At 38.1% G+C, this 10,553-nt stretch overlaps 1 protein-coding gene across 6 annotated transcripts; it reads left to right on the top strand.

Moving 5' to 3' along the window:
• The first annotated feature begins 1,085 nt into the window (after positions 1 to 1,085).
• Positions 1,086 to 8,288, top strand: LOC110942157 (protein DETOXIFICATION 42). Of its 6 annotated transcripts, XM_022183892.2 has the most exons (14): positions 1,086 to 1,135; positions 1,270 to 1,336; positions 1,522 to 1,643; positions 2,103 to 2,309; positions 2,815 to 2,954; positions 3,994 to 4,129; positions 5,274 to 5,370; positions 5,461 to 5,561; positions 5,686 to 5,849; positions 6,448 to 6,519; positions 6,633 to 6,749; positions 7,226 to 7,321; positions 7,826 to 7,947; positions 8,036 to 8,288. In XM_022183892.2, exons 2-14 carry the CDS (start codon positions 1,305 to 1,307, stop codon positions 8,079 to 8,081), a joined length of 1,452 nt encoding a protein of 483 aa, XP_022039584.1. In that variant the 5' UTR covers positions 1,086 to 1,135; positions 1,270 to 1,304; the 3' UTR covers positions 8,082 to 8,288. The 6 variants fall into 6 exon arrangements, 5 of the variants coding, with proteins under 5 accessions (XP_022039584.1, XP_022039585.1, XP_022039583.1 ...); XR_004893611.1 differs by lacking the exon at positions 1,086 to 1,135 and having other exon boundaries at positions 1,179 to 1,336; positions 7,236 to 7,321; XM_022183891.2 differs by lacking the exon at positions 1,086 to 1,135 and having other exon boundaries at positions 1,180 to 1,336; positions 2,821 to 2,954.
• Positions 8,289 to 10,553: the final 2,265 nt, after the last annotated feature.

Genomic DNA, 10,553 nt, shown 5'->3' with positions numbered 1-10,553 from the left:
TTTTCGGGGGTATCCTCATAGTTGTTTAGGGGTATCATTTGTACAAAACTGAAAAAATACACTACCAATACGAAGTTGAGCCGTAGCCCGTGCTACGGCTCGTATAGATATAAGTCCGCCCCTGCTAAAGGGGATGGACCTAGGGTGTGGGGATGGGCCGCAATATATATTTATGTGTGTGTTGTATGTATATATGTGTATGTGAGAAGAGGAGGGCGGCAAGACCGTTTGGAAGGCGACGCGGAGGACGGGGACGCACCTAAAGGGCGGTGTGCAGGCCCTCCCACACCGCTTAGTCTTAAAAGCTCCGCTGTTGGTTTGAGAATCGTGTCGTATTTGAATTCACGCCCCTAACGTTTTCCTTGGTAAAACTCCAAATAAAAAACAAGAACAGGTACGTGAATTGTCATTTGTTTTTCATCTAGTTGGTTGTATTCGTTTGTTTCTGGTAAATTAATTTTTCTAATTATTATGAAACAATCAAATAAAACAGATAATCTCAAATAAAACTATAAAAACCTTTAACTTCATATCAGAACCGACATCGCATCAGAAGACTTCCACTCTAACTCTTATACAAAAAGTAACTTGGGTTGTCTTAACTCAACCATCACTTCCCTTCATCTAAACTCACCTATTCTCTCAAACTAGGCACCGAACCATTCAACTAAAATATATATAACACATCCCCTGTTCAACATAATTACATTCAAATTAAATACGTATACATGTCCCATAACCATACAATGGAGCCGAATAAAACATTCGAACAAACAAACTGAATGGTCATTTTATATGCTCGAATTGCTCTTCTAGTTAACATAATTACATATAAATTGACTGAATTGCCCTTCTAGTTAATAGAAAAAATCGATCGAGTTAACCCAGTGGACTAAAATGACAATGTTTGAAACTATTTGGACTAAAATGACAACGTTTCAAACCTTTAGACTAAACTGACAAAATGACGCAAACCACAGGGACTAAACTGGCATTTAACTCAAAAAAAAAAAAAAAAAAGATTACCCTCCCTAGTCTGGACTGTTTATTCCAATTTAAAACAATAAAAATAAGAAGGCTCAGGGCTGTTCTTAACCAAGGAAGGGTTTATGTCACATCTTTCATAAGATTTCAGGTTATTTCTATCTTTAATCCTCTTATATAGCTTAAATTCATAATCTTTACTATAATTCTCCCTTTTTTGTGTTGAAAGTTTGTAACTTTTTGAGAAATTTGGTGTGTTTTTGGTTCTTGAAATGATGGTAGCAGATGCTGTTGTGTATGCATGGAGAAAAATCAAGAGAATGCCTTTGTGGGTCTTGTTCCAGGACACAAGGTATCATGCTTTTGCTACAAAAGTTAGGATTTTTCAATTGGGGTTTATGAATTTTGTATTTTTTTGGTACAAAAGTTAGGATTTTTCAATTGGGGTTTATGAATTTTTTTTTTTTTTTTTGGGTACAAAAGTTAGGATTTTTCAATTGGGGTTTATAAATTTTGGTTTAAAATGTTTTCTTTCAGGAGTATTTTTAGCAAAGATGAGTTGAATTCGGAGATCGCGAAGATCGCAATCCCTGCAACATTTGGTTTGATGGCAGACCCTATTGCTTCTTTGGTTGACACAGCCTTCATTGGCCATTTGGGTTAGGAGCTATAATTAGTTAATTACTATGTTTAATATATCAACTTTGGCTAATGTAAGAGTAATGGGCTGTTTGTTTAGCTCTTAATGGTTGAGACCTCTTACTGGTTCAGCACTTAATGGTTAAGACCTCTTATCTGAATTGGTCAGACATTTGCCACTGAACGGTTAAGCATTATACTGACTCTTAATTGTTCAGACCTCTTACCGGTTCAGCACTTAATGGTTCAAACTGTTTGTTTCGCGAGCAGATATCTGTCTGAATGATTCAGACATTTGCCTCTGAATGGTTAAGACCTCTTATCTGAACTGGTCAGACATTTGCCACTGAACGGTTAAGCATTATACTGGCTCTTAACGGTTCAGGCCTCTTACTGGTTCAGCACTTATCCATTCAGAAGTTGCAAAACAGCCCCGGCAATAAAGCTTTGTGATTTTTTGTTGGTTTAAAACACCATAGGACCAGTGGAGCTTGCTGCTGTTGGGGTTGCTATAGCTGTTTTCAACCAGGCATCAAAGATTGCGATATTTCCACTTGTGAGTGTCACAACTTCGTTTGTAGCCGAAGAAGATAGCGCCACAAGTTCAAGTTCAATTCTTGATGATATTGAGTTACAACCGAGGTCAAAATCAGATAATGAGAAAATGTTATTGCTACCAAAACATGGTATGATTTGTTTCTAAACTTTGACTTTTTTTAAATCGTTGTATTTCGTAGCCCTTTCTTACTTAAACGGGCACTTGAATGATGATTTGTCTGTAAGGCTGGAGGGCATGTGGTATAAAGCCCCTAGGGGCTTTATCACGCCACCTCAGCGCCACGTCAACGCCATGTCACACCACACAGGGGGCTTTTTCCTTTAACTTGCAGGGTGTGGTATAAAGCCCCCCTTTACACTATAGCGCCCCCCCCCCCCCTTTAAAGACCATCAACTTCGAAAATGCCAAAATTGCTTCGTTAACGTGCTGGTGAGAGGAGGATGCCCCCCCCCCCCCCCCTCTTTCAATCCAGCGGTGTGGACGATGGCGCCCCGGGGGCGCTATGGAGGGTGAGGTGGCGGGGTGGTGTTAAGCCACACCCACCGGCCTAACTAAACACCAAGTATGCTGACTCAGAAGTATGTTTTTAAATTTATATGAATTATTTACTTAAAAAATGTTTTTTGGGATAGGACCAGAGAATACGAACAAGAGAAGACATGTCTCGTCGGCTTCTTCGGCTTTGTTGATAGGTGCCATGCTTGGACTAATCCAAGCTTTTTTGCTCATTGTCTCTGCAAAACCATTGTTAAGTTATATGGGTATTAAATCTGTAAGTTTTAGGTTTATTCAAAGTCAAAATTATTTAATTGCCCCTTTATGATATCATTGATTTAAGATATTTGACTGATATTGATGGGTCCAAATGTTCATCTAATGAAGCAAATTAGTTATGCAAACGAGCCAAGCCGAGCCCGTGCTCGATTAACTTATGAGAGCTCGAGCTCGGCTCATTGGTAGTTTCTCAAGATCGGGCTCGGTTCGTTTATTATCTATTAATTAATATATTAAATAAAAATAATATAAATAATAGACTCGTTTAGGCTCGCACGCTCAATAAGTGAAGCTCAGGCTCGTTTACAAAACAAGCTTATTTTTTGGTTTGGGCTCGGCTCGTAAACAAGTTTAAATACGCCCGGCTCGGTTCGTTTACTAGACAACTTTTAATAAGGGTAAATGTTACTAAATATTAATCATCATCATCATCATACTCAGTAAATCCCACCAATAGCAAAGCTAAGGTAGGGTCTGAGGAGGGTAGATGTAGACAGTCTTACCTTTACCCCGTAGGAATAGAGAGGCTGCTTCCAGTGAGACCCCCAGCTCGATTGTAGTTTTGTATCAAGCCTTGGATCTAAGACAAATAACACTCAAACAATCGGGACCAAGACTGATTGGTGCATGTACCCCCGTGTCTTTCAGCTATCAACGTCATCACATGATGCATGATTAACCATCCGCCGCTTTTAACGTTATTTTCACGAAATTAGTAAAATAACGTTAAAGTTAGTACCATTTCACTTTTGCTCCCCGAGCGCCCACACATATATACATTACTAAATATTAATAAAAACTAATATTACACTAAGGCTCGGCGAACCTGACGAGCTTCACATGCGGTATGCCAGGCTCGAGCTCGGGCTCGATGAATAAAAGAGCTTTATTTTAGGCTCAAGCTCGGCTCGGGCTTGAAAAGGCTCGACTCGTTTCCAATTTTTTATTGAGCCGATCTCGAGCAGCTCGCGAGCTGCTGGGCTCGTTTGCACCCCTAGTTATATTCATGCTGCGAATTAATTTTATTTATTGTTCAGGATTCTCCAATGCTAAGCCCAGCCTACAAATATCTGACCCTAAGATCCCTTGGTGCGCCAGCTGTTCTACTGTCATTGGCTATGCAAGGAGTTTTTCGAGGGTTTAAGGATACAAAAACTCCGTTGTATGCGATCGGTATGCTTGCATGGGAAAATGGGCGGGTCAAGTTGGGCAATGAGTTAAAAAGATTGAACTTTATATAATTGATTAGCGTGTCAAATATGGTTATGGAAGTTATATGATTTCAGTCATAATATGTTATTTTGAATAGGCAAATTGGAAAATAATAATCCCAGCATTTTGAAATTGGCCAATAATAATCCCAAGTCAGGAAATAGCCAATAATAATCCCACCTCGTCCATTTTTGGAAAATAATACTCCAAATGCTGACGTGGCACTTTTGTCGTTTAGTGACTGTGGAGTATTATTTTCCAAAAATGGACGAGGTGGGATTATTATTGGTTATTTCCTGACTTGGGATTATTATTGGCCAATTTCAAAATGCTGGGATTATTATTTTCCAAGAGTTAATTACTGTTTACGTCCCTGTGGTTTGTCAAAAATCACTATTTCAGTCCATTAGTTTAAAAATTGCGAATTCAGTCCCTGTGGTTTCACTTTTGTAACCATTTCAGTCCACCTCGTAACCATTTCAGTCCCTGTACTAACAGAATAAATGGATTGAAATGGTTACGAAAGTGAAACCACAGGGACTGAAATGGTTACGAAAGTGAAACCACAGGGACTGAAATCGCAATTTTTAAACTAATGGACTGAAATAGTGATTTTTGACAAACCACGGGGACGTAAACAGTAATTAACTCATTTTCCAATTTACCTGCATTACTTTTGAGTTTAGACCCGTTTGACCTACCATGTTTTGAGCTATCTTTTTCTTAAATTTACCTGTTTGATCTATTAGAAGTAGGACATAACCCGAAACTACCATTCATAAGTAAAACGGTCAATGATAGGAGACCCAGAGAAACCTGGGTTGGATCCTTGAGCCAAACGGGCTTTACCAGTAATTTCACCGTCGTGCCTACGGGCGGGTGGGTTACCGGGTTTTCCCCGGAATTGGTGGTGGACTCGGGTTACCCTCGGAGTACTCCGTTTGTCCAGTAGGTGCCCCGAGAGTGCTCAGGATTGATTCTGTTGGCCGTTCAAAAAAAAAAAAAAAGTAAAACGGTCAAAATATGATCATGGGTAATATTCATGAGACGTTTAATGCTTCAAATATGTATATTGCGTAATGAAGTAAACCATTTTTGCATTTAGTGATGGGAGGCGTAGTGAATATCGTCTTGGACCCGATATTGATATTTGTATTCAAGATGAGGGTTACGGGTGCAGCCATTGCTCATGTTTGCTCTCAGTAAGCTTTATACTTTTAGTTGATCTATCATATATGATTTTGCATTATTTTTGTGCTCTCTGTTTTGTTTCTTACATATCGTATTTGAAGGTACTTGATCTCGGTGGTTCTCCTTTGGAAACTAATAGAACAGGTTGACCTGTTACCACCTAATATCAACGATTTGCAGCTTGGTCGGTTTTTGAAAAATGGTAATTCAACAACTTTTGATAATCCCATTTGTTCCATTATAAATACATACATTTTGACTTTTGAAGTCAACCTTGTTAGATTGATTTTCAAATTCTGGTGATGCTTTGGGTTTCTTGAATTCAGGATTTCTTTTACTAGTTAGAGTGATTGCCGCCACATTTTGTGTGACCTTGGCGGCATCGTTGTCAGCGAGGCTAGGATCAACCGAAATGGCCGCCTTCCAAGTATGCTTGCAGGTTTGGTTAGCAGCCTCTTTGCTCACTGATGGTTTGGCTGTAGCTGGTCAGGTAACGTAAACGTTGACTTTTGAAGTCAAACTTTGTATTTGTCAAATTCTGAAATTTTGAGGTTCTTTGATTACTTTTAGGGCTGCAAACGAACCAAACAGTCAGCAAATAGTTCGTGAACCGTTTGGCGGGAAGTTCGTTTGTGTTGGTTCGTTTATTAAACAAACGAGAACACGAACAAAAAATTCCGTTCTTTTAAATGAACGAACATGAACAGAGGTTGCGTTCGTTCATTTATATTCGTGAACGTTCGGTAACGTGTTCCTTTATGTTCGACAATTCATTGGTGTTTTTAATTTATATATTTATATTGAAGTACTTCAAAATTCCGAAAAATAAAATATTTTATAAGTATGAACGTTTGTTTGTGTTCGTTTGTTTCCGTTTGTGTTCATCAACGTTCGTTGCCTAAAATTAACAAACGAACACTAACACGTTCATTACCTTAACAAACAAACACGAACATAAAATCTTGTTCGGTAAGTGTTCATGAACAGTTCGTGAAAACATATATTTCTTAACAAACAAACACGAACAGAGAGAACTATAGTTCATGCAGTTTCAAGCTCTAGCTTATGATTTTGTGTCATTTATGCAGGCAATTCTTGCAGGAGCGTTTGCAAGACAAGATTATGAGAGCGCCAAGGAAACTGCCGGGCGTGTACTTCAAGTGAGTTTGACTTTGACTTTGACCCGACTCACCTTACCTTTGCTCGTTTTAGCCTTTTTGTAGTAAACGTTCTTTTATTTCTCACATTAGCGTTCTGTTTTCACTTTCTGCAGCTAAGTTTGGCTCTGGGACTCGTTCTCGCATTTATCGTTGGTGTCGGACTAACTTTTTCATCAGGACTGTTCACAAAAGACGTTAAAGTTTTGCAGATTTTGAGTTTAGGCATCCCGGTATCTTTATATCCACCCTTTTTCTATTAGTTTTCATGTAACTTATAATTTTCCAACTTATATTTATGAGTAAAATGCACGGATAGTCCCTGTGGTTTGGTGAAATTTCACCTTTAGTCCCCAACTTTTTAAAATTACACTCTTAGTCCCTGTGGTTTGACAAGTTGTTACTCGGATAGTCCCCAAAGCGGATGGAGGTTAGTTTTTCTGGTTAAGTGGGTGTGAAATGACAAGGACTATCCGAGTAACAACTTGTCAAACCACAGGGACTATCCGAGTAACAACTTGTCAAACCACAGGGACGATCCGAGTAACCTTCATCCGCTTTGGGGACTATCTGAGTAACAACTTGTCAAACCACAGGGACTAAGAGTGTAATTTTAAAAAGTTGGGGACTAAAGGTGAAATTTCACCAAACCACAGGGACTATCCGTGCATTTTACTCTATATTTATTTAACAAAATTTGGCTCGTTAGTTTGTTGCAGCAACTCAACCGATAAATTCATTAGCATTTGTTTTTGATGGAATCAATTATGGCGCGTCTGATTTTCGTTACTCCGCCTTCTCAATGGCAAGTGTGTGTGTGTGTGTTTTTTTTTTTTTTTTTCTGGCGGGTCTACGAGTCTACCTAACAACTTGCATCTCATTTCCAAATATGTAAATAAAATAAAGAGTTAAATGTCATTTTTGTCCCTGTGGTTTGGACCATTTTGCCAGTTTAGTCCAAAGGTTCCATTTTTAACCTGTGGGTCCAAAAAAGTTTCACAGTCGCCATTTTAGTCCACTGTGTTAACTTCATCAATTTTTTCTGTTAACGAGAAGGCCAATTCGGTCATTTTATATGGCTGAATTGCCCTTTTAGTTAACAGAATTACATACAAAATGACCAAATTGGCCTTCTCGTTAACAGAAAAAATGGATGAAGTTAACCAAGTGGACTAAAATGGCAACTGTGAAACCTTTTTGGACCCACAGGTTAAAAATGAAACCTTTGGACTAAACTGGCAAAATGACCCAAACTACAGGGACTAAAATGGCATTTAACTCTAAAATAAAATATTTATTTGTTTTTCAGGTTTTGGTAGCTTTTGCTAGTGTCGCGTGCTTGTTGTTGCTGTCTTCCTATTATGGGTTTGTGGGCATATGGGTTGCATTATCTATTTTCATGAGTTTACGAGCGATTGCCGGTGTTTGGAGGTAACCATTTGATATGAAATGATTATAACACAGTCTTGGTTTACATTTTTCATAAGTTGAAGCTATATACTTGGTTTATGATTTGCAGGATCGGAACTGCGAGCGGACCATGGAGTTTTCTTAACATATATTAGGTTCTTTACATCATATAAAAGAAATAAATTGTTTTGAGATTTATGCAAAGTTATGTTTTTGTATGTATATATAGGAACAATTGGTTTCATTCAGGGGCGAAGTATAGAAGGGGCAGCAGGGGGCGCCTGACCCCCCGAACTTTTCGCTCAGTAGTGTTATATATGTAGCTTTCGTATATAAATTTTTGGGTATGTACGTTTTCGACCCCCCGGTTCTATAGAAATTTTTGGGTATATACGTTTTCAATCCCCCCCCGGGTCATTCGGGTCAAGCTTCGCCACTGGTTTCATTTGTTAAGAAAATATCAAATACAAGTTTTATATTATGTTGTTTTTGCGATTGTAAAGTAACAAATATTTCCATTCTATAAGTGGGGAACCATCACAATCTTTAGTTGAAGCAACATAATGTTTTGTGAAAGAGTGTATCAGTTGGCAGTTATTTCGGTTAGTGACGGTAGGAACTCTATTAGTAGGACCCGCCAACGGTAACTTAGTTATTGAAGATGGTTGGCTTATGCTAGTATACATTAGGTATTGCTCGCCATGTTACTAAGTTACTATGATCGCTCGATTGCTTCTGATTACCTAGTTGCTAGTGATCCTCCAATTGTTGTTTATCGCTCAGTTGTTAGTTACATGTTACTGTGAATCATGCAATTACTATTGGTAATTGGTGGGTAAAAAGTAGAAACTGATAAATCATTGCCTATTAAAGGACCCTGCCCATTGGCAGTGTTGTCTTGGACCACTGGCCAAGATTGGGCAGGGTGTCTCCATCAGGGGCTCAACCCCTTGGACCCTCCCATGGGCGCTGCCAAAATCCATAAAACATCAGTTTGTAATTTGGAAAAAAAAAGAAACTTATCTCCGTTAAGTTATTTTTAATGGCGGACTATTATCGGCCAAAAGTGGACCAGTTCGGATTATTATCGGCCAATAACTTAGTTGGGATTATTATTGGCCAAATTGAGAAAACTGAGATTATTTAAATCCAATTTGCCTAAGAATTATTAAAAAGCCCAATTTATTGTACAATTAGATTTTCTGTCTATTCTTAATTTTAATTTATCTTTTAAATATTATCTTCTTCTTTGATTTAATTCCATTCCATTGCCCCTCATCTTTCTTTTAATATATTAATTTTAATAAGTAGATTTGGATGTCTTTATGTTTGAGAAAGTCGATTCACATCCTTATGCAATCATCTCAATTTTCCTAAAAGATGATGTATAGCTTAAATCATTTTGAAGCATGCAATCCTCTACTTATAATATGGAGTATCTTTAATGGTGCTTTTCATTTAGATATCTTTTATGTTTATTTCTTGGCTTTCTAGTTTGGACGAGGCGTCCGAGGCAGAGGCGTCTCTTAGAATTCACGTACACTGTTCGATCTTGAAAAAATGTGTCCTTCCGTTATGTTTTGTTATTATTTAAAAAAATCAAATCAGTATTGGTCTCAATAAACCTAACTCCAAGTGGGCTAAATTCTAAACCATAAAAATGATTTGTAAATGGGCCTATATTGGAAGTGGTATGTGTTTACTATTTAAAAAATAATAACATATACGTATCGGATTTTTTTAAATCGCATGCCCCTCAGAATCACGGGCCTTGTGCGGATGTTCTCCACGCACACCATCAAAGCCTCCCATGGTCCGAGGGATGAAGTTGTGGGTTCACCCGAGCGGGTACCACAGGAACACCGCTGCAACCATCATGGGTTCGGCCAGTGGGATCAATTACGGGTTCGTAAATCTGTGCTAGATAGACGGTGGGTTTCAAGATGGTGTGTATTAGATGTTTGTAGAGTTATTAAAGTGTTAAAAAGTTTTTAACAATTGTACAACAATCATATGATCCAGTATCCAAAATATAGGTTAAACGTGTTGAATTTGTGAAATCGTGTAGAAAATAAGTATTGATATAATATTAAGGTTTTTTTTTTTTTTTTTTTTTTGAAGCCACTTTTTAAAAAGGAAGTACAAATACAATACAATACAAATTTATATATGCTTCACAAACTTTAGAAAAATTATTTTGTAAGAATGGGTGACAAATGCATTGAATCAAATGCCAAGGGGTTTATGATTTAGATCTAAGCTTTATGCAACCCTAATGAGAGAACCAATTCACAAACCCAAATATCTAAAGAAAAAATTCCACACACCAAAAGCATGGGTGGCCATGAGGGTATACGGTGTGGTTGAGAGATGGGGGCGGCAAAGCCGTTTGCCGCGCGGCAAACACCGCCGCCGACCAAGTTTGGTCGCGGCAAAACAACGACATCGGTGACCCTATGCCGACTCGAGAAGAAGAAAGGGAAAAGGGGGGGGGGGGGGGCACTCCAACGGTTATATGACCGTTTGAAATAAAAAAAAAATTATTTTTTTTTAAAATTAAACTCTATATATATATCACAAACCATTTAACCATTTAACCAATTCCTTCTAAAAGTTTATCTTACAAA

The sequence above is a fragment of the Helianthus annuus genome, chromosome 5 (assembly GCF_002127325.2).
Source record: "Helianthus annuus cultivar XRQ/B chromosome 5, HanXRQr2.0-SUNRISE, whole genome shotgun sequence".
Lineage (NCBI taxonomy): Eukaryota > Viridiplantae > Streptophyta > Magnoliopsida > Asterales > Asteraceae > Helianthus > Helianthus annuus.
This window is presented reverse-complemented; position numbering and strand designations above follow the sequence as displayed.